A 24,916-nucleotide genomic window follows, 5' to 3' on the forward strand; every position below is an offset into this window, starting at 1 on the left:
CTTATCAGTCATTAAACTCGCGACCACAGAGAGAGAAAAAACCGCAACATAACGAGGCGTATGCGCAATTTCGTGCGTTTAGCCGGAAAATAAAAACATTGTTGTTCTGTTCCAATAAGAAAATGAATATAGAAGCTTGAAAACAGCTGGCATTTGGCAACTAATGCTGCGCAAACAAAAGTCGGTCATTAGCTTTATAAGTCAGCGCATAAAGCGACTACTTCATATACGCGTGTATATATAGACGTAGGTATGGCTGATATTTATCGCGCGAAAACTATATTTCTGTGTGTGTGGCTCTTTTGTGACTTTCATAATTTTTTTTAGCTGGTTTTTTTTTTGCAAGTTGTTTTTTTGTACGCACTGTGGCGAACGGTTGTTGAGATGTTGACGACAGCGCGACGCTCGCAGAAAAAAAAACACAGACACACACACACGCACACATAGAGAAGCGCAGACTTATTTGTAGACACGCACTTGCTCTTAACCTTGAAAAAACATACGCATAGTTTTTGTTATTGTGCATGAAACTTTTCTCTACACATGCACACGGACACATACACACATGCGCGTAGATGCCGGCACTTGTGTGCGTGTGTGTGTGCGTGCGTGAAGAAGAGGTAAATGTACAGTTGTTTTTGTCGCTGATAAGAGTTGCCTTCTACATTTCTACCTTCCTACATACATATTTATGCATAAGTTCGTATAAAATAATGTGTCATATATTTTATATATCATTTTATATTGCTCCCACACATGCATATGTATATGATATATGTACATATATACATATATTCAATGTGTGCATGTGTATGCGAATTGCTTGATAATTCTTTGCTGGCTCATTTTTCGCTCGATTTTTGTTACGCATTTTTTTGATGACATTTCTAGCAAACTCTATTCCCGTATATGACTACTATGTGCATATTTATGTAGAAATTTATGTATGTATGTATTTATTTATCTTTTTTTTTATCTTTGTCGCATTTATAGCGTTTAAAGAACAAAAACGAAATTCATAGGCGTTAGTGGTTTTTTATTATTTATTTGCTATTTCCCATATGTTTATTATTTATTAAATTATTACCATGAAAGGTTCCTATCAAAAGTCACAAATTCTCCGTTTTAAATCAAATTTAAAATTCAATTTCCGCATTCAGTTTCAAAATGGACTTCAAAATAAAGAAGAGCTCCTAAAAGTATGCAACGAAAATGCAAGACTTCGAAGCAACTTTTCTTGGCCTTTCAAAGAGAAGTTGCTATTTATTATGAATGCTTTAAATAATAACATAGCTACGCCCTCAAGTGGATATTGCTATTTGTACTGTTTAAAGCGTTTCTAAATCATCTCTTAATTAATTAGTATTTTAACTTAAAGGCTTTATTAACCTTAAAATTATGTTCACAGCCTATTCACTTAAAAATGTAAACTGAAAAATCATTCAAAATAAAACTTTATATAACTCAGTCTGTCTGACACCCGTTGTCTTTTAATTCCAATATTTCGGCACGTAGGCCATTGCGAAGCTTATCGTTTTACCGTCACAGTCTGATAAGTACATTTTTTTTTCTTACAAATGTATCTCACACGCTATTGCGTATAACAAAAGCAATCACTATTTCTAATATATATGTATACTTAACAGTTGCAGTTTACTCAAATATTTACAGAATAGTTAGTCCATGGCTTTAAAAATGTTGTCAATATAATTTTTATGCTGTTCAGTTCAGTTTAGATTTAGAATATATTTTTATGTTTTTTTTTTTTTGTTTTTTGTCGCAAACCTTGTACTTTGAAATTTTCTGTCAAAGTGTTAGTAACAAATTTTTCTCGTACACAACAAAGTTGAGTTTTTATAACGCACGCAGATTTTCACACAAATTCACACTTTTTCAGAATTCATACTTAGGTGCGAAAAGTCAAACACTTTTGAGTTCCGCGATGGATAAAACAATTCCGTCCATATACGACATGATTGTTCAGTGTCAGGCCCAGAAAAAGGCGCTGCAGACGGAGGGAAAACGTACATCCGGTCGTTGGCAAGCGGTGGAGAAGTCCGTGGTCGGATATGCCATGCTAGAGTCTAGGACTAAGAAATCGAAACTGAAACCGAGAGCTATTGTTGAGGAGCCGCGTACTCGTGTTGAGACCAAACCGCGCAACGTTGTGACCGCCTCGCATTTGACTAAGAAGCGTGGACCCGTTGTTTTGCCGCCGCCCACCAAGAAGGAAGTGCTGACGCAGCTGGTGGAGCGAATGTCCTCGAAGGCGCACAACAAGACGAGAACAACATCCATTATCTGTCCACCAGAAACAAATCTGACTGAAACGTTCCATCAGCCCTCCATGGCGGAGGCGGCACAGACAGAGCGCAGGATTGGAAGCCGAAAGAACACTTTCAAAACTAGATCGGAAATGTCTTTGACAGAAACACCCGCTAGCATCACCACGAAAAAGAAGAAGCGGAAGACTAAGAGCACAACACTGGGTAAGGATCCAAAGCACATTTCAACCAGCACTTTGGACAAACGACTGCCCATGACGCCCAAGAAAGTCAATCGCAATGCCTCGCACAAGGCTATGAAGCATTCCGCACTGCTCGCTGCGGAAAGGGATTCAAAGTCTCCGCCTGCTGAGAAGATTGTGCGAAAGAAGAGAATTCTGCGCAAAAGAAAATCCAAGACATCGCTCCAGTCGCGCGGTAGTGAGGCCAAGGCCGGTTCCCTGCAGCAAACGAAACGTTCCAGCGGCGGCGACCTGAGTCGCTGGCGCATGTGAGAGGATCCGTGGAGCAAACATTTCTTTCTCGAAAATTATGGTTAACAACAGCTTCGAGTTCCTTCCAGCAGTTTTATGTGGCAACCAGCAGACTCCAAGCCAATCCGACAGCTGCGATTGTGTGGAACCTATTGGTTTCCATATAAAATAATTTTACAAATTATGGTTAATTAATTATTATGTTTTTGCAGACGAGAAAATACACAAAAAATAAATTTACAATGAATCGGAAAATTGTTTTCTGATTGTGTGTGGTTTGTAGAGAAATTAAATTGTTTTCAGAGAGGATTTGTCATTTCACGATTAATTGAAACACTAGGGAATAATTTCTTGTAACTAATTTCTTCAATATACTATTACAAGTAGTATTCATCATTTTCGATTAGACGTAAATCCGTTCTTCTCCCCTTCTTCATATTCTAATTGTGTCTTCATATCGGGCATATCAGATTTTTTATTTGTTTTGATATCCTTTTATCCCAGCTGTAGATTATATTTAGCTAGCCTTGCTAGGTTTACAATTAATTATTAGTTTTGATTGATTTGTAGCTTCTTGACTTGAATTTGCATCAGACGTTAAGATTCTGAGACAAAGAATCAATCAGAGAACACAGTTCCATATAAAATCGTTCCAGTGGAAACTATTTGCTAGAATACAGCGATCCAAGATATTCTCTGCTAAGTATAGAAAAAGTAGAGAAGAGGGCGTGTTTCTGTTGCTTCCAATTCCTTGAAACATACTTGTATGTCGTCATGGAGATCGTTCATAAAAGTGTTCCATCCATCAAACGAGTTTAAAAATTCGAAACTGAAGGCTTCTGGAAATACTGCAGCTTAGAATTGTAAGCAAAGAAAAAAGCTCAGCATGCGTTTATATTCAAAAATATTTAGCTGCAACGAATAAATGAAAATAAGTAATTGAATTTCAATTTATTTTAAAAGTATACATTGTTTTTATTTTGCAATGGTTTTTCACACTTTTTCTTCGTATAATAAATTAGATATTTTTTATTGCTGCAGCCTAACAATTTAACTTAATGGGCGACCCATGTGAATTGTTTTTGGAAGCCAATTGGTTTTGGCTTAAATAATTTGACAGCTAATTGTTGCTGCAGCGTGGCTTACAAGCATTTACATACAATTTTCAATTGAAACTCTTAGGGACTAGGGGGGTTTGCTTAATAGTTTTAACATTTCACACACAATTCGCACACGCGCTTCAATTATCAGCAGTTTCGCTTTCATTTCTTAGCTAAAATGCAACGGCTACAAACTAACAATAATACTTTAGCTTTTATGTATAATAGTTGTTGTTGTTGTTGTTGGAGGTTTTAGCGTAGACTGTAAACGGGGCGCCAAAAAACTAGTTCAAGGAGGGAGCATAGGTACGATACAGTACAAAATCAAAATTATCTCACAAAGTTGTACACAAACAGCATGCGGGTTGTTATATAAAAATATGTTTACATAAAAATTTTATCAAATTTATTAACTGACCGAACAGTTTTATACAGGTTTATACTATAAACCACAATGCCTTTGAGACAACAATTCAAGACGCACATTCTGCACTGTCCTTGTTTTGTATGTGTGTGTGTGTGTGTGTGTGTGTGTTTCTAATTGTGTTTAAAATATTGATATGATAACACAAATTGAAACTTCTAACTAAAATGCACCAAGGTTGAGAGCAATTTTTTACTTAACAACTAAGTCTTAATGCCAAGGCATACATAATTACAAAAATTAACTAACTAAATTGTTTGCTATTAACACACATTGCTCTTGTTGTTGTGTTACATGTTGTTGGCCTGCAATTGTGATTAATTTTTTTCAATTGAATTTAAAATTCAAAATTTTGGTGGCTTCTTTTTTTAGTTGAAGGAACTAAGCCGTCATTTTTGTTGCGCCTTTTGCTGTTGTTGTTAAACACTTGCACTTTCACTTTTCTTTTTATTTCTTTTTTGGGAAAATTTGCATGCAAATTTTGTGGTTGCTGCTAAGGCAACATGACTTCAGCCAAAGTCTTTTCAGTCTGCAATGATAAATGGCATTAGGTCCAGATTAAATGCAAATTAAACAAAATGAATAAATCATAAATATTTAGGCTTGGTTAGTTGTGGTGACATTTTAGTGCGAATGCTAATCAATTTCAAATTCGTTCTTTACAAATGCTTTAAAAATTCATTTTAAATGTGGCTTAAAAAACAGTGTTAATAGGTTATAATTAAAAAACTAGGCTTAAATTCACGAGTTCTATTTCAGTGATTCATATTGCAGTTTAAATTATACTGTTTTCTTTACATTATAACTAAAAAATAATCTAAGACGGTTATTGAATTTGAAAATGTATGTGCTTACTTTTTTTTTATTAAAAATTATTAAAATAAAATAAATAGAGCTGCCGATGTCGTTTTATATCGACACCTTTGCGGGCTACACACGGTTCTACTTTATGGCGATTCACATAGTTGTAGGATCAACGATCAGCCAACGATAATCAAAACTCATTTAGATTGTGGGGGGAAATTTTGGACATGAAAGGAAGCAGCAAAGTAGTGAGAAGGAATTACTATTCTTTCCCAACAAGAACTGAAGTCTGCGAATATATAAATATCATTCTCCGAGAGCATCGTGGATTAAATGAAAAGTGTTAGAGGGAAGCCAAAATGCTAGAAAAATAACTGAAAACTAACTGCTTCTGCTCTTTAAAAAGAAGTTGGTAAGAAGGCCCGCTTCTTTTCATTTGTAATCTAGTTTTTTTGGGTTAATCTTTGCCTTCACAATTATTAGTGCATAAACGAGGCCTTCACATTTTGAAATTTCGAAAAATTTAATTTTATTTAATACACATACTCCCATATTATGGTTTATTAGTAGCGATATTGTTTATTGTATATTTATGTCTGGGGGCCGTGCCATTATACTTGTAGTTGTTATTGTTACACATAGTTGTTGTTATCAAGCAGACGAAATTGTGCTGTGAACACTGTTTTCGTCGCTGTTCTATGGGCGTATAGCAGCGGTATAAATCCGGTACCGTAGTTTTGAGGCGTAGTACCAAAGTAAAATGGGTTCGCTAATCACTAATCTTGGAATTGACCGACTTTAATGTTTTAGTAGATAGAAGCATAGATTTATGTAGTCTAGCTCATGTAGCTGTGGAATTATGGGCAGTGTTGATTCATTTTTTTTTTACCAGGGAAGAGTGTGGGAATAATTTTAACAATAAAATAAAATAGGACAGTTCACATGCCGAGTTTAGTGAAGGTGGACTCAGTCGTTTTTGAAATCCTGGCGTTCATTCAGGCGGACAGATTGACCGATCAAGAATATTTCATTAACCGGGGATGCTTCCTTCGGGAAAAGTATCAAAAAGTGCCATGATTACAGAAAATGATTAGTCGTGAGAGTACCGATGTGTAGTCCGCATTAGATAAGATTTTATTTTAATTAGTAAATAACCAACAAGTGTTTCATTTTTGAAAATTCTTCAATTCTTAGTTCTCCACCTGTTTGGCTGTTAAGTTTCTTAAGTTAAGAGCCAATATAAAATGTAATTTCGATATAAATTGAATTGAAACTATTATAAGGTTAAATATATTGTTGAATTACAAGTAAACCATAACTTTAATTAAATTACCAAAGAAACGTGTAAATTTTTAGAAATTCCTAGTGAGCTCTTGAGCAAAATATAATAAATAATTAAATATGACTTAATCGATTAAATTCAGTCGTGTTTTTTTTTATAATATAAATTCTAAAATTTACAAAACTATACACCAACAGGGGGTTTTCAACAAAAAATTAATGAAAGGAAACAAGGAACACAAAATACGCAGCTAGGTTGAAAATTAAATGTGATGAGTTAATTTGTTGTTTAATTGTTTAGATAGCTAGATTAGTAGTGGAAGAGTGTGTTAAATATTGTTTTGAATTTTCAACTTTTACACACACACACACACACACACATACTGCATTGTTATATACATATGGACGACAGAATGCGCGCACAAATACATACAAATGCCACAAAACTGCAATAAGTTACAATACAAAACTTATGTGGCTAAAGAACATGCAACAATTGTTTGTTTGTTTTTTGTTTGCTTTGTGTATGTCTTAGAGATCCGAAAGACGCGCCTTAAACTTAATAACAAATGTGCCTTTGCCCAACTGAGCGAATGTAACATACACATAAATATATATGGATATAGTATTATAGGTGTAGAGTTGTGTTTGTGTCTGTGAGTTACAATTAGTTTGCTGTGGTTTGCTTAATTGTTCGCTTGGCTTATTTGCTTTGCTTGCCTCCTCCACATGGGATTGGATTGGATTGGATTAGTCACTTAAAATTCATTATGCATAGACTCAATATTTTGCCGCAGCTGATCGTCATTGTAAATCTTCTCACAGACGATGCTCACCTTTTTCAACAATTCGATGGCAGTTTGCAGCACTTGTTGCCATTTGCGTAATTCGGTTTGGTGTGAGAGTTCCTGCTGATTCAAAAGCTCCAGCCAATCTTGATTTGTGTTTGGTAGTTCCCTGCTTAGCAAGGAGAGAGGAGGCATTTCAGTTACAAATATATCTTAAAGATATTTATTTATCACTCACTTTAGGGTTGAGATTGTGGCCATGCGAGCACGTCGATTGAGATCCACATCAATGCGTTCCTCCAGCTTCCAGAGCTTAAGTAATAATATCACATTTAATGCCAGCAGCAAGCACATCAACAGTATAACAAAGAATGAGAAGCCTTTGTGTCTAGATTTGTGTTGGCCCTGACCGTTGCCCCCCATTGGCAGCCCATCCAGCTGCTGCTGCTGCTGCTGCTGGTGGTGGTGGTTGTGGTGGTGCTGTGCGCCCAAGTGCTGCTGATTGCTGCTGCCACCACCCGCAGCATGCAACGCGTGACCCCCGCCAGCAGCGGCAGCGGCATTTGTGGACAGTAACTGACACTCCAGTGTATCGGATTTTGAATGTGCCGAGCTGCCAGTTGCTTCCTCTAAGGGGCGTATTTGTGTGCTCGTACCTGCAAGACGAATGCAAAACAAAATGGCAATGGCAAGGTTAGAGAAACCAAATTAAATAAAAAGAGCGTGAGAGAGACAACAAAAAACAAACAACAACAATGAAAAGTTAGTATAAAATTGGTGCTTAATAAGTATGTTTTGTTGCGGCACAATTAAAATTTAACCTAAAAGTAAAAATAAATAAGTATTTAGAACGAAATTAGATTCAGAAAAAAATGCAAAACAGACGAATGTCATGAACAGGATTGTCACAAGGCAGAAATGCAGATTTAGATATAGTTATATTTTAAGCAACGTTTATAAGGTATGCGATAAATGAGTTTACTTCTTATGCCTAACAACAATTTCAAGAAATCTTTGTCGACTCTTCGATTCATTACTAAATATTGAATATTTTAAAATTTGAATGAATGATTTGAAAGCATACTCAGAGTTCATAAATGGCAGATATTTAAAAACCACTTGCTTATTAAAAGACAATGATAATATTTAGGTGCTACTTATTAAGATCTTAAGTGAGATTGCTTTACTTTCGATAGAAGGTAAAATTAAAAACAATTTATATCTATTTCTGATAGAGAGAGACCTCGAGCGATTTCATAATTTCAATCTACAGATCTCAAAATATTTCAATTGTTAAAGATGATTGAGATGATTGAAAGACTGATTGTGATAATCAGAAGCAGAGTCCTCTTTTAAAAAGGGGCTATATTTCATTTGAATAAGTGACGGACCGTTTCGCAATGAACTTAGTTTTAACCCACTTTTGAAAACGCTTATTAAAGAGTTCCGAAATAGTTTGGAGTGGCATTTGATTCCCTGTTTCAAGCTACCACTTCAATTGCACAAACGGAGTAGCAAAATCAACAAAAAGATAATGGGTGACAAGTTCTCTAACAAGTCAGGAGGAAGAATGTGATTGTGAAGATTTTGAAATACACGTATGTACATACATAAATATATTCTGGGGTATAGTTTTCTAAGATCTAACAATGTATTTGTTAAATACTATTTAGTCAATTTTTGAATGGAAAATGTATGACAACTACCAAGTGACAATCGTGTCGCCATCAATCAGCAATTAAAGGTGCAACAACGTATATTGTACGCGCAACTTTGCAATCCATATCTGAAATAGATATTTCCAATATTACAGAGCTGGAGTTGTTCACTATGAATGCTGATTGTCTTTCGGATAATAACTGGAATATGCGATACCTTTCAATGTCTGAAATATAGCCTTACGGTGCTGGCAAGCCCGCTGCAGCTGCTGCTCATGCATTTCATGATGCAACTGATGATGGTGGTGATGATGGTGGTGCAGGTGTTGGTGCTGATGCTGATGCAAGTGCTGTAGATGATGGTGATGATGATGGGGCAGCGGAGATGATGGCGCAAGCGAACGCAGAGGCGCACTTGGACAGATCTCCCGATTACTGTCATTGTCCGTACTAGTTGTTGTTGCTGTTATTGTTGTTGTTGATGTTGTCGCCGCTGATTGCAGTTGATTTATGCCTGTGTATGTCGTTTGCTTGTAGCTTTGTCTTTTTACATTCAATATGGTTTTTAATATAATTTTAGTTGCAGTTTTTTGTAGTTAGATGTGCAATTTAGTTGTGTGGTTAGAAGAAGCAAATGGCAGTGGCATTGGCAGTGTTGTTTTTGTTGTTCTTCTGATATTGTTAGCTATTTAAAAAATAATAATAATAATGCTATGCTTACCACGTCTACGACGTCCTTTGCCCTTGGCCGGTGGTATGCACGTTTCGCTCTGCAGCGCATGCAGCTGGGCCCCAAAGAAATCCTCCAGTCCAGCCCAAGTGTTCTTCTCAATGAAGCCCTTGACGACGCCCCAAATGGATTTCTTGTACTTGATTTGCGCATGCACCGACAACATTGTGTGATCATCCACGGTGCTGGAAATCGGAGTTATCATTAGTTATATAACAACCAGACTAAGATCGCATTCACTTCGTTGCTGCACCTACCGTGCCAGACAGAAATGTATGAGCACGCTAAAACTATCCGCATATGGAATGCCCGCATTTACACTATTTACGTCTATGGAATAAAGCTCGCCCGGTTTGCTGCACTCTCGCATGGTCTGATACTCCGTAACCTATGTAGGAAAGTCGATTTTAATTCATCATATTCAATCTTTCTTATAGCAATTCTTCTTCTCCTACCTTTGACGTTTTGGGTCCCACGGACGCTGCTAGCTGTACGGTCACACTAACCTCCCGCACAGTCTGGCCCTGTTCGTTGGTAAACCACTCTCCCGTCTTTAGGTCGGTTGATTTGCGCTGCGCATGGAAATCAGTTACAAATTTTGATCTGGTAAAAAGCATGTTGTAGAGCGTATCCACATTTATGGGCAGTATGGTGTGTGTAATCTGTCGGCCCTCGTGTGTGGAAGTGCATTCCGTGGTGGGCACAAATCTGCGAATGGGAGGATGAAATAATTTATGAACATAAGTATCTATAAAAAATATCATATTTTTCTGCCTTATAGCTCTCCAAAACTGTGGACTTATACTTAAACATTTTGTAACATTACTATTATCATTCATAAATTTGTTTTTTTTTTTTTGGCATTTAAATAATAGCATAATAGTTTCAAAAACGAGCTAGGAGCACATTTCAGAAAGTATTTGAACGCAGAAATTAAGTATTTGCTCATACAGAATAGATGAAGGTGTCAAACCTTTTTATGAATCTAACTGGACTGTTTTAGAACTGATTTCAATCTGTATCTTTCAATTGAGCTTTACAAGTTATGCAACAGTTTCTCCTAGGGTGAAACATTAGTTCAACTTGGTCCAGAAACATATTTAGAAATTGATTCTTAAGTTATTTATGACAACAATTCAGAAAGACTGTCAACTCTGACATTACAATTTGGTATAAAAAAGATACAGATGGCCGAAAATATGCCACAAGAGCTCTCCACTTTGCAGGCTATTTACTTACGGTATGTTATTCTCCTCGGAATCTGAGGAGTCGGAGACATCTGTGGGCGCAACCTCTGTATTTTTGGCAGCTATATCCTCGCGTTGGCGTTGATTTTTACTTGCTTTTCGCTTCGGGTCCGCTGCATGCTTGGGCTCCGGCACTGAAGGGGCTGCAATGCCTGACGCCGTCGACGTGGTCGCTGCCAAGCTGTTGCTCTTTTCAACCGACTTCTTTCGCTCGGCTGAGGCACTGGTTGTGGCCGTAGAAGATGTTGGTACTGCCGTTGTTGACGATGCTGTCGTTGACGCGTTACTGCTGTGGTTAACGCTGACGGACAACGTCTGCTCGTTGGGCTTGACCGAGCTAAGAGTTAGTTCCTTGACATTTGGCTTCATTTTCTTATTCGATTTGCGTTTGCTGTCGCCGCTGGCACGATTATCGGACCCACTGGCTGAAGCGTTGGCCGATGAGTTTAAATTCGACGATTTGCTTGAGCTGAAGAAATATTTTGTTTTTGATTTGCGCACCACAGTGGTGCCGCCACCGCTGCTAGCGCTGCTGTTGCCGCTCTGCGGCGTTGCTTTCTGACTGTTGCTCTGCGTGGTTTGACTTGGGTCGGCCGTATCCTCTATGGCCGTTTGAGAGTCCTGGTCCGTTTCCTTATCTGCACCTAGTGTGGGATCTACATAGTCCTCATCGTCTGTGGTCAGACCTAGCTCCTCACCATAGCAATTGTGCACATATTTCCAAATCTCCTGTGGCGAGAACTGTTTGTTCATCAACGTGTTCTGCCAGACACGAAAGAGCATCAAAAACGACTTGTCACGAGCCGCAAATGTCGCAAAGAAATATTTCTCCTTGGCTGTGGATATCGAAATGGCATTGGGTATGACAAGTGCGGTCTTCTCCTTGGTTATGGCCGTCACATCCATCCATTTGATGGTCAAATAGGTCTCCCAACTGAAAATATTGGCATGAAAGCACACATAATTCAGCGAGACATACAAACGACCCTGTACAAGGATGTCGCGTTGCAGCGCACAGGAATAGTCTATGGGAGAGGAGTAAATGTGATTATTATTCAATTATTTGAGTAGAAATAATGTATTATCAGTAACATATGTATTTCTTCTTTAAAGCCTATATCTTTGATATTGCACATGCTTTGAAGTCAATTTGGGGATTAATTCTATCATTAATCAATAGATGATCGAAAAGAATTTCCAACGGGCAAAGATGACTTCCACATCTTAGCTAATATTAAAGATGAAGAAGTCTTCCAGACGCGACATCTCAATCTCAATCTCTCAAACATTCAATAATTTTATTAAACTCTTTTGAAATCTAATCTAGAAACGAAAGATGACAGCCATCATAGGAGATTACTTTCACAATCGCGCTAATATTTAAAATGACTTTCACATCTTAGCGCACATTGAAAAAGTTTTGATTAAATTACTTTAAATAGCATTTATAGAGAAACGAAACGGATCTACAATAACTAATCTACCAAATAATAGAATACACAATAATTCTTAAGAGAAGCAAATCAATATTCGAAGAAGACAGATGTTCTTTGCGTTCTCTTTTGTATGGCAACTATGTTGAGAATTTGTCAATTGGTCAAACACGATTTCTTAATTTGGCACAATAATTAAAACGTGACTATTGCAAGAATTTGCTTTGCTTCGAAATAAAAGGAATTGAGTGTCGCGACTGCATATCTATAAAACGAAATGACAGTTTTTTATAACAGTTGATAGCTATGCAAATCTGGTTTAGGTAATGTCTATATAAATTCCATTATGTTCGTGCTACTGAACAACTACTTGTATTAATAGGTTGGCTTGGCAGTTTCATTCAGAAACAAAAGCAGCACTCAAAGATAACAAATTAATAAGAAAGTATTGCGATTAGAACCATTGCAAATTCTGAGGAGATCATATCAAAAATGTCACTCGAGCATGCTATTGAGTATTATATCAATGAATGGCAACTTACCGACAATCAAACGCTCATCGTTTGGCACTTCCTTGAACAACTTTTTGAAATCCTCAGCACGGGATTTGTAATTAGGATAGATGACGTTGTACCAGGACTTCTTTTTGGCGCGCTCCGACAGACGTGATGTGGTCTTGGCGGGTTTTTCGTTGGAAGTGCTTGAGCTCGATACCTGAAGATTTTCGCCTTGGGCTGTTGCTGATGCTGTTGCTGTAGGAGAGGTGTTGCCTCGAACAAAGGGTTGTGAGTTCGTCGAAACCGTATCACCGTACACCGACTCGCTTAGCTTGCTCTGGGCGTCCTGCAATTATTTCACGGCCCATTACTCAAATGTTTGCATTATGAATCATATGACTGTGTTAAGTGTGTCCCCAACAGGTGTTCAGTTAGGAGCTTATCAGACCACCGCCCGACAGTTAACACTAATTTTATTACTTTCCAACTACCGCCCTTGTTGCCAATTGTAGATTATTGTATAATGAAGATTCGTCTAGCCGACTACCAACTACCACTCCACAAAATCGTCTAGTTTTTTGTCTTTTTTTTTTATTTATTAGATTGTGGCGTGTTTTATCTACTTATTGACGTTAAACAGCGCGTGCTATTCGGCTACTCAGTTGCTCATCGAATTCTAATATGATATTCCCGTTTCGTGCCGTGTTTTTCAGAGTCGCGCTGCGCGCGGCGTGGCCCCAAATGTAATTATCACCCAAAAGTATGAGCCACAAAATTGTCAGAGCGTAGCGGTAATGAATACGCCAATCGTTATCAATGGAAAGCTCCATCATGGTGTGCGAAAGCTTTTTTTGTTTTCAATTTATTTTTTAGTTCGCTGTGCCAAACATTGAAGGGTAATTCTAATCAGCGGGCCATATGTGTCGAAGTTCTGGCAAGGCCGCTGACGCTACAAATTCAGAGGCGCGGCCCAAAAGGGTGAGCGTTTCGAAAAACTTAATAAGTTATAAGAACAGTAGAGTAGCTTTAGGTCATATAAAATATAAAACTCTGCCGCTTTGATTTATTTTGGTAGTTTTTCCAAGAAAACTCTTTTTTGGGAAGAAAGACACTGCTTTTATCTACGAAGTTTCGGTTCCAATAGGCATTTTCAATTATGTGATAAAACAAAAGTTTTCAATTATCGACAAACTCACCAAAGATGTAATAGTGTTGCAATTAGTAGTGTGCTCTTGTAAATAAATAGATATTAATTAACTTTCATTGGGGAAAAGGGGGAGTATTTAAAGGAAAACTTGAAACACGTAACGAATACATTATCGGCTAGAAACTAGCTTATGTAGGCACTCCTATTTATACGTCTGTAATTTTCAATAATTGGAAAAGCCCAGACACGGGCTTAACAATGCTTTTGTTGACACGTTTTGTAAGCGTTTCCTAACTTATATTAAACATATTTCGTTGGTGAATCAGTTTTAATTTTAAATCTAGATATAATAGGATTGATCTTTGAATATGATGGGATATAGTAAAAAAAAGTCCTAAATACCAAGTTTATATACGATATTGTGAAAAACAACAGAGTTTTTGGTACCAAGATCGTTTTATACCGATCTTTCCGATATACAAAATAATGGAACTCTGTATGAATTGTGATATACTATAGATAAGACCAATATATATGTATACCAAGTTTGGTGTGCCTAGCTCTTCTAGTTGAAAAGTTATCAGCCTTCATACAGACAGACATAACAGTCGTATATCGATTTGTCTCGGTGATCATATGTGATCATATTTACTTGTAGAGTTTATAAATGCAGACTATTTGGTACACCCTTTCAGCATACGTCATTGCGAGTGTAATCAAAGCCATTTAGATAAGTGCATATTCAAATTGAAGTGGTTACTCACCAAGAGCATGCCAAAGCTTGTGACACGCATTTTCGCTTGCAATAGGAAAAGAGCCATTAGCTTGCTTGGCTGAAGAGACCAGGTGGCTTCTTTATCAACAGACCGACTTATCAGAATACAATACAATAAATATTTGGTTTGCTATTTGACACCTGTTTCTTTTTTTTGGTGGGAAGTGGTAATTACTATGGCCTATACAGACATACACACACATATGTATATATTTATACCTTTGGCTAGCAATGACAAGTTTTGCAGCTGCATGATCGCAACTTAAACAAACAATGGGCCAACTTTTCGAGATAAACATTTAGTGGTATGGTAAATCAATCAGAAGGAACTTTAAAACTTTAAAGCTTTAATCAAGCTACCAATTTAACTAACACATTTATCATAATTTAAATCAGTAAATATGGTTGAAGATAGTGGCGGTGTTCTTAGAATTAACTTATCCCGCCGAAGCATTACATAACGAACTCACCTCATCGCGTCCACTGCTCGAACTGGACAACTGCCAATTGAGGGATATTTTCGAGCTGCCTAGAGCAGAAACCAACTTGGTCGGCTTGCCTTTGGAGCCGGTGGAACTTTTACGACTGCTGGGACTATCGGTGCTGGAGCTGGCGGCCGTCGGGGCCGATGTCGAGGCTGCGCCAAAATCGTTTGAGTCGACGCTGTGGGACTGCAGGGGCTGTCCGATCGGCTGCTCGTCGCTGGCGACAATATTAATGCTGGGCGTTACTTGGCACGTCGATGTGGAAGTTGCGGCCCCTATGCTGCTGCCTCCGCTATTGAATGCGGACTCATGGCGATGTGTTTTCAAGTGCTGGCCCGTGGAGATTATGTGTGATGTGTTCTGGCTGCTGGTTGGACCATAGCCGGTGCCTGTTGTTGCTGCTGATAGTTCTGGGAGTGCGACGGAAGCGTTCGGGTTTTCTTGTTGTGGGACAATTGAAGAAGACTTTAAATTGGCGGCGACACTCTGCTCGAGATTGCTGACCTCCTGTATGGTCAAGAGTTTGCTTGTTGCTGTTGTTGTTGCTGCTGTAGTTGCTGTTGTAGATGTTGTTGGCTCTTCAGTTAGAGAGTCGCGCCTGCAATTGTAGAGTGCAAACCAATGAGCTTTACATTTCGCACACATATGTATGTATTCCCAATCACTATCTATCTAACTATATACAGTCTATATTTATATTTATAAATAAATAAATATATATATTTATATATGTATGTATGTATGTATAACTATATGCATGCAAATTTTGAATGGCTTCGAAACCCAAAATGCAATTAACAAAAGTGTGCGTTTTTATTTACCAGCAGAGAGTTAACAAATTTCATTTGGTGCTGAGTTTTACCATCAGTTTTGCTTTAGTGGATGGATGGGGGGTTGGTTGTGGGATAGAGGTGAAGGGGGGATGGTTCTTCTTCTTTTCTTTTTTTTTTTTTTTTTGTTACCTACCTGTCGCCATTACTACTTTGTGCCTTTTCTTCCTGTAAATATTCATGCTGTTGCTGCTGCTGTTGTTGTTGCTGCACCTGTAGTGATTGCTGTTGTTGTTGCTGCTGCTGCTGCTGCTTCTGCTGTTGTTGTTGTTGTTGCAGTAGTAGTATTTGTTGTTGCTGCTCTTGTTGCGAATCACAAATCATGGCATTTGGGGCAGCAGCGGCAACAACTGAAGCGGCTGAAGCGGCAGCAGTAGAGGCGCTTACTAATGTTGCTGTTGCGGCTGGATCTGTTGGTGTTGTTGTTGTTGTTGCAGTAGTATTGGTAGTAGTAATATCAATATCTTTAGTCCTACAAAAAATGTACATGAAACAAATAAAAAGAAATCGAGCAAAAACCAAACTACGGAACTTAAACAATTATGTTTGCTTTGGAAGAAACAATACGAACTCATTGTTTAATATTTATTGTTACAATTTTGTTATCATTTATTGCTTTTATGGTTCCCTAATTTCAGCAAATAAATTACATTTAATTTTCATTGCAATAAACTGCTGATCCACAAGGCAATCTTCAATTAATCTTTTCCAATTAAAACCCTTCAGGTATACAGAGTCCGGTTTCTTTAAAACTTTTTGTGGGTCCAAAACATGCCCAAAGGCTCTATGACTCTTTTAAAGAGGCACCATCCAACTAACTACTTGTGAACAATTTATATCAAGAGCTACTAATATTAATGGTTTCCAAGTCCACCAAATATTATTGGTATAACTATAAAAAATTTGATAAACAAATGCATTAGTGGTAGCAATAGTCAATCAATGGGTAGAGTTTTTTCTTTCTATTCCTTATATAATGAATAATTTATTATTTAATTTATATTATTATTTTTATACTATCAATTTATAAGTATTTGTAGTTATCTCCATCGTTTCATATGAACACTTCAAACTTGTTTTTATTTCTAGTTTTCTGAAATTTTCAACGAGCAATTAAATTTATATTTTCCCGCATATTCTTCTAATATTTGCACTCCAATAGTTTTCTATCTAGCAATATTTATTTATATTTATTAATTTATTTCAATTATTTCCTTCTTATCACTTCACTTATTTATTACCTTACCAAGAAACTCGATATTTCTTTATGTGCAATTTTCTCATTTCGTTGATGCTGTTACTAATACTATTATTATTATTGTTGCTGTTGTTGTTGTCGTTCTTGTTGCTGCTGTTTCTGTTGTTGCAAACAATTGGCTGCCTGTGTGCCTGCCGTTTGGAAATTGTGGCGTGAATGCGTCTCAAACACAATTGACGACTTGCTAGTACCGCGTCTAATCAATATTAATATGTCACATTATTATTATGGAGCGAGCGTACTTCCAATGTATTGGGACGTATGACTGCCGACGAAAGCCGATAACAGCGATAAGATATTTGTGCGGCAAACTGTTGCTGCTTGAGTGCGGCTGGTGGTTGTAAAAAAGCTTCGCTAAGCCCACACTAAATATTAATAACAATATTGGGATGTATAGTTGTATGAAGGGAGCGTATGTGTGGCAGCAGAAAGTCGAACAGATGTTTCACAAAATGCAACTGTGCCGAAAAATAGCGCTAAAGATCAATTGGAAAAAAGATTTTGCCATGTGCCATATAATATTTCTAACATTTGCAGCTAACAAAATCCGTTCAAAGCCATTGGCTGTGTTGGCCGATTGGCATAACGGTATGGTCGACGTGTTCAATAAACTTTTAATGTTTAGAAGCGAATCGAGGCCATCTGTTCATTCAAAAACTCTGTAAATAGCAATGTTGGATATCGTAATATTTTTTTTTTTTTTAAGTCTTCACTTCACATCATGTGCTCGAATATCACTTATAGAATGTGTTAAAAATTTAATTTTCGACATCGATTCTAAATAAGAGTTCTTGAGCTGATATCTTGAAAAATATTTAAATATGGAATATCATTTTAAAAAATGCCAAAACTTACTTTCAGCCATCGTTTATACACAATGTTTCTTTTAAAGATATCCCCACTTAACAGTGTTGAGAAATGTATTAAGATGATCGCTTTTACAATGGGCCTAATCAAGATTTTAGTCAAACATTATTTATATTGTCTTTTTTACAGATATGGCAGCTAGTCTCAAAAGATGGCTTCAGGTAAGTATCAAAGTAAGTATATCAAAATTAGAATCAGCTAAGCTATAGTTTAAGCCATCGCTTATAAGTACTGCTTTTTTGGAAGATAATGCACTAAACAGTAATCGCACTCGCAGCTGCGACAAAAACGTCAAAAGGGAGAAGAGCGCCCGGCTTTGCCTCCCTTAATAGATGGAGGGGTTGAGGCAGGCCTGGCAACATACATCAGTATTACGATGATTCATGCGAGTTTATATCGATATCAAATAATTTTGTTCATTATTTTTCTTATCACTTCGTAATGGTCAGCTCATGTGCGAGCTGAATCATCAACAAGGGCACACCTTTCAAACTATGGCTGTGTTTAGACAACTAGACGGACAAACTCCTGTATTTGAAGTTGATGGCTTTACCTTTTCATAATCAAATGGGCTGGTTGAGGCAGGCCGGGGACCATGAATCATGCAAGTTCATATCGATGCCAATTTTTTTGGGCATTCTTATCATTCTTCCTCTGCACAAACTTTGTGTGTGTTTTAGACAAACAGGCGGGCAAATACTTGACATAAAACGTGCGGAAAAGTCTTGAGCCCTACATGGTAAAAGGTTTTTTGAACTGCTTCAAACTTTTCAAAAATTTGCTTTTCAATCCTACTGCTTTTCAAGTTGTTGTCTTTCATCAGAGCTTTACAAATACACGTCAAAGAAAAGAAATTCAATATATGATACTCAATTTTGTAAAATGTATCTACAAATAAGGTATAATCTTGTCTACTATTAGAGACGATCCCTTTTTAAAAGCAATTCGACAATTTCCGACAGCTAATAACATTTAATTATTATTGTTCCCACTGACAATTAAAAGCCCCAACTGTAAAGATTAAAGTCTATTCGTTTTAACAGATAAAGTGCAGTCGTGTTCATTTGCAACAGAAGCTATAGCCATGTACGCCCGACAGCTGATTGTCAGTTAATCTTGAGTTGTTACTTACACTAACCTCACACACACACACATATGTAGGAGTATATAAGTCGTAATGCGGGTATAAGTAGGTGTACATATATGTACAAGTATATTCACTCAGGAACCTTATCGCTCCCTCTTATTTTGAGTACAACAATGCTAACAAAAGACACTTTAACTAAAATCGCAATAAGAAAGTAAAGTAGCGGCCTTATCTGCAGCTGAGAGTAACAATCAGAGCGCCGAGTTTATGAAAGAAAAAAAAAACTTCCACAGCTTCGCAGTATGTGAAATATACAGAACTGCTTATTAAAGAAAAAATCGTGTATACACAAATGTTTCGGGCGCTAAACGATAATCCGCACAACATTTTCAACTATAATTGGCGCGTGTAGACAACGACGGAAACAACTCAACCGAGAGAGAACCGGCGGATTATTATGGTCTGTACGTGAAAATTGCTGGACTGGAATTTGGCACATGATAATACTTACTAACAAGTCTCAACGAGACAAAATTCAATTAAATTTTTATCACTTTTTATCGGGCCGGTCGCATGGGGAAACAAAAACAAAAGAGTGAACAAAAATTCGAGCTTGGGTAATACGTTCTAAACAAACAATGTGCGGAAACTGAATCAAACACCTGCAAAAAAGTGAGACAATATTTGTAAATGATAAAATCAATGCGAAGAGAATACGATCAAGTAACGGAGAACACTTGCCAGCGCGAATTTCTAATGAATATGCCGGAAATGTGGGCTAAAGTTCTTAAAAGGCGGATCGATCATGTTACAGAAGAATGGGGAACAAGCTATTCGGCAACTCATTAAAAAATCCAGCAGCATGATGACAAAAGCAATAGTCCTCAAACTCTGTGACCTTAATGTGGCTAGAATTAAAGAGATCTCGTTCTATTCAAGTCTACAAATGAACCGAAAGCTGGGTGAACATTGCTGGGACCTTAAACTGGCTGCAGTTGAAAATATATTCTTCTACACGAGCCCACAAAACATCCGAAAGCTTCTGCCTAGACCAGACTTGGTTAATAGATTGAAAACATTGCAGGGTCCTTAATCTGGCTACAATTGAAGAAATCTCGTTCGAGTCTACAAAACATCCGAAAGCTTCTGTCTAGACCAGACCTGGTTTAGAGATTAAAACAATATCCCGTAGATGCTGGATTATGAATGAACTCACATCCACTTCTATTCATTTTCACACCGAATAGAAAACACCAATTACTTGTCACTTACGTGATAAGCCTTCGAAATTAAATACGTAATTATTGTAAACCTGTTACCAGAAATACATGACATTTATCAAATGTTTGCCGTTTTCGAATAAAAATATGCATTTATTCGACAGTCCATTTAAGAGAATATGCAATCATCGGTATTAAGGCGAAGAGTTAAAAAAGATTCCATAGGTAATATTTACAAATATATACTTGAAATATTGAAAGCAACATCAAACATTTCGCTATGGCTATTTGATTATTGGCTTCACAAGTCAGGGCATAAGTTCTTTATAAACATATTCATATTATATATTTTGTTTACAATCGAAAAGGTGTGTTCATGGGAAAATTGTTTCGTTCTTGAAAGATCCAAAATATATAAAGTATATATAGATAGTGTAGCTTGTTTATATACTGTATTGTTTATTGTACAGCTTGTTTACAATCCAAAAAAAAACCGATGCGCCCTTTATTGTGAAAGTTAATCATATAATATTTATATTTTGGGTTCATGACTTATTCTAGGCAATAAACTTAGTTTAGACATCAATCAATATTCAGTTTAATATCAAAGTTTACGCTTACTTATAACAATATATTTGCTTTTCATGATTGGTTCTAAAATTGAATTTCACAAGTATAGAAGACAACAACATCATTAACAAATATAAAATCTAACTCATGGTAGCAGCCTTCATACTCATTGTAATCATACGATGTTATGACCTATATGCTATATGTTAAATAGGTAACAGGGATTGCAAATCATCAGCTAGATTGGAAATTGAAATTGAGAAGACACTCACCCCTTGATCTATGAGCGACATTCTGATTGATATTCCAAGAGGAAAAATGACAGATACGAGTAAACACATGTACTATATAGTAAGTATAGTATATAGTATAAACTGAGTGCAACATGCCAGCATTTTTAAACGCAATTACACCCAACAATTAGTAGTGTATAAGAAAAGGTTAACTACATGCAATCAATTCAATTGATAGCTGAATAAAAAATGACAGCGAAGAGCAGGTATGTAGGAAGCAGAATCAGAATCAGAACATTATTTCCACATACTGACGCATGTGCCGAAATATTTATAAGCTTTGGTGGAACTTCGCAAAGTTTTGGGGCATAAGCTACTGGGAAAACAACGAACGGGAATCAACGAACAACAAACAAACTAAACTAAACTAACTAACTAACTAACTAAACAGTTAAGGTGGCGAAAAATCAATAATAACTAAAATATATTACATTTCGATGTCAGTGTTGTGTGTTGCCTTTGTCTTTTGCTTTTGTTGCTATTGTTGTATTGCCATTTTATTGCTTTTATAGCGTCTTGGTGTTGGGCCATTCCTTGGCATATGTTGGCCATTGTGGATGCGAAAAGTATGTCATCATTGGTGGCAACGAAAGCGAAAAGCACACGCGCAAATAAATGTCAAAACAGCACTTTTATTCTATATACATATCTCTTTGTTGTTATTTGTACATATGTATATCTCTGTTTTATTCTTTTGTTGTTGCCAATGTCGATAGTGATGACGAAACGTAAACACGGCAAATATTTATATTTTTAGCACATTTGGCAAAAGTTCAGTAAATTTTTGCACATGCCGTACACCACACCAAACCACACCGTTCCTTTTCTTGTTAATTATTTAATTAATTTTCCTTTTTGTAACGCTGCTCTGTTGCTGCTTTTGCTGCTTTTGCTGCCGCCCTCGATGGCCAGCACACGCGACCGACGCAACGTTTGAATTTGCACTCACAGCTGAAATAGCAAAAGCGTCAGCGTCAGCGCTAGTCTGGAGGCCCCGCCGTTGTAGACTCGCAGTCGTACATACAAGTATGTATATATGTAAAAGTATGGTCGTAGTTGTAGTCGCAGTTGTTGGTGCTAGAGTGAGAGCACACGCAAAAAGGCAAATACATGTACAAAAACAATAAGAATAACAAAAACCAGAAACAACAACAACAAACAAGTGACTTTGAGGGGGCCTCTTGGCTGTGGCTCGGCGATGACGTTGCATGGCATACGCTTCAGCGATTCTTTGACGGCAAAGGAAATAAATGGCTCTCTGACGACTGGCTTGGCGTGTTCGCTGAAGTTACTTTTTATGTTCGCCATACCCTGCCGGAACGAAAGTCTGATGGTCCCCAGAAACGCACCTTTGGAAACATGTAATTCCAAATATTATGTAAACGAACTATGGCGAATATGAAAATGTTTCCAAAAATTATATATCACTAAGAGCTGTTTTGTTATCAATATGTGGGGTTTATTCAGTATAAGCTATTGTTGGAAATAGTGCTCTATAACCAACTATTTCTATACCTTCTATACTTTTTAAATGAGCAGTTTTTTTTAGGCCACTAAAGAACCAATGTTTCCAACAGCTTTTTCAGGTTTGAGTATCGAAATCGAAGCTCTATGACATGGAGCTTGACTACCAATATTTCTGTAACTTATATACTCTTTAACTGTATATTCCTTTCTGGGCTAAATTGGGCCACAACAGCCAATTACTGTTGAGAAAAGAATTTCATGCTTTCTACATCACAATTGTGAAAAATTCCCAACCTAATCGAACCGCATGAAAACTTGTTAGTAACTGCCAAGTACGTTTTTTTATGCTTCCTAATTCCTTAAGCTTATTTATGTTCAAATCTAGCGACTATAACTTATAGTTTTTATTCAAACAGTTCCCCCTATAAAGCGTGTTTTTAACGTTCTTTTTTCACAAGAAATATACAATTAATCAACAAAGCGACACATTCCTAAGCCGATCGGTTGATAAAATTAACATTCTATAAAGAATTTTATCATTCTGTAAAGAGTTTTATGATTCATAGCTGAGTTGTTTATCCAGCTTTCTATTCTATTCTTTCCATCCTACTTTAAGATCCTGTCTCTCTACCCTATACAATGAACAACTCTATCCGACTTGCTATCCTTTCTTTCTATCCTATCTTTCTATTCTATTATTTATGTTGTAACACCAAAGAAATATAAGAAGTACTACAAACCTTAGCACCCCTAAGAGTGTTATTCTTTAAGGAAATTTTATAATATATATTGCAACAAAGTTTTATAAAATGTTATCATCAGCTTTGAGGTGTCTTAAAACTGCCACCTTATCTAATTATTAGTTTTTATTAACAACAACCATCTCCAGCCATATTATTAAGAAGAAGAAAACTTGATTATTAAGTAAATTATGCATAGCCAGCCAACTGGCAAGGAAAAATCATCTTAAGCTTTTGTTCATTTTTCTTTCTTTCATAATAAAAATGTTTTGAAATGAAATTAAATTATGCATTTTAAAGACCATTTCCAAAGTACTTATTTATAACTACATTATGCTGTATCTATAGCTATTGAAGGTAACATTCACACCAAAGATATTTGCAAGAGAATTTCAGCTTCGGCGCACGTAGGAGTGCGTTTTCTTACTTTAAATTATGCAAATTACATTTTATTTAGTGGCTGAGATGTTGCGCAATCGCAGGGTAGACTTAGATGCAAATGAAAGGTATTGCGGCAGAGCCTTTTTACAGACTAGAGTGGCAGGCAAGGACCGTCGCACGGACGTTTCGCTATATTGGGGGTAGATAGGTATATTAAAGAGCCTAAAAAAACGAACATAACTACATACAAACATGAAAATGTTGAGAGTTTGAGGCAACAACATGCAATAGCAATATGAGCAATAACTTGTCTTTAACATGCAAACCAGCAAGAAAAACCTACACCAAAGGAGTAATATGATTTAAATAGATATAGATATATGTATATGTATATATGTATATATATTAGGCACATATATGCAAGTTTTTGTATATAAGGTATCTGCACAACTTACATGGGCGCCGAATTCAGGCTGGCAGTGCGTTTGTGTCGCTGTTGCTTTTCAGACCGCAGACCAAAATAGCTGAAGGATCTGGGCAGGGCTCCTTGACTGGAGGACTTGCACAGAGCCACAAATCGTGTTGCAGAGGATGTGCCAGCTGCGCTGGCAGATGCAACCGACGATAATGACGAGTTCGATGATGACGATGCCGCTGACTTTTGTTTCTTATTCTGCTTCTGTTGTTGTTGCTGCTGTGGTCGTTGTTGTGTGACAAAATGCATGACAACGGCAAGTTGCCGCCCAATATTTAGATGTTGCTGCTATTGTTGTTGCTACTTTTTGCACATTAAATAACACCGCACACTGTACACCTTTATACACAATTTTTTTTCTTTTAGTTTACAATCGCAGTTGGGATCTTAGTATTGTCTATCTATGGAGCGCGTGCTGACGTCGTCTACTTTAGTTTTTTTCTTTTGATTTTAGGCTTTTTCATATTCAAAACACAGCGCGACGTTCGAGAATGTTGAATGGGGCACGGTTTGCGAAAATTTAAACATTCATATATATACGATTTTTTCCATGGTAACCGTGTAAATGAGTAGAGAATAGAGACAACTGTCTGCCCTAAAA

General features: G+C 36.9%; 2 protein-coding genes across 6 annotated transcripts; one reads left to right on the forward strand and one right to left on the reverse strand.

The window, feature by feature from the left end:
- Window positions 1–1,781: 1,781 nt before the first annotated feature.
- Window positions 1,782–3,013, forward strand: LOC115631792. Its single transcript, XM_030528630.1, has one exon. The coding sequence runs from the start codon at window positions 1,943–1,945 to the stop codon at window positions 2,777–2,779; it is 837 nt and encodes a 278-aa protein (XP_030384490.1). The 5' UTR covers window positions 1,782–1,942; the 3' UTR covers window positions 2,780–3,013.
- Window positions 3,014–4,732: 1,719 nt separating this feature from the next.
- LOC115631001 (protein Aster-B) lies at window positions 4,733–24,888 on the reverse strand. 5 transcript variants are annotated; one of them, XM_030527597.1, is made up of 12 exons: window positions 24,296–24,888; window positions 16,094–16,429; window positions 15,113–15,725; window positions 12,766–13,066; window positions 10,783–11,815; window positions 9,999–10,251; window positions 9,801–9,931; window positions 9,535–9,728; window positions 9,031–9,327; window positions 7,394–7,811; window positions 7,204–7,324; window positions 4,733–4,811 (listed from the first exon to the last, which is right to left on the reverse strand). In XM_030527597.1, the coding sequence occupies exons 1-12, from the start codon at window positions 24,562–24,564 to the stop codon at window positions 4,776–4,778; spliced, it is 4,002 nt and encodes a 1,333-aa protein (XP_030383457.1). In that variant the 5' UTR covers window positions 24,565–24,888; the 3' UTR covers window positions 4,733–4,775. The 5 variants fall into 5 exon arrangements, with proteins under 5 accessions (XP_030383457.1, XP_030383456.1, XP_030383459.1 ...); XM_030527596.1 differs by lacking the exon at window positions 4,733–4,811 and having other exon boundaries at window positions 6,838–7,324; XM_030527599.1 differs by lacking the exons at window positions 4,733–4,811; window positions 16,094–16,429 and having other exon boundaries at window positions 6,838–7,324; window positions 24,296–24,887.
- Window positions 24,889–24,916: the final 28 nt, after the last annotated feature.

This window comes from Scaptodrosophila lebanonensis, unplaced genomic scaffold, assembly GCF_003285725.1.
Source record: "Scaptodrosophila lebanonensis strain 11010-0011.00,11010-0021.00 unplaced genomic scaffold, SlebRS2 tig00001412-arrow-pilon, whole genome shotgun sequence".
Taxonomy (NCBI): Eukaryota; Metazoa; Arthropoda; class Insecta; order Diptera; family Drosophilidae; genus Scaptodrosophila; species Scaptodrosophila lebanonensis.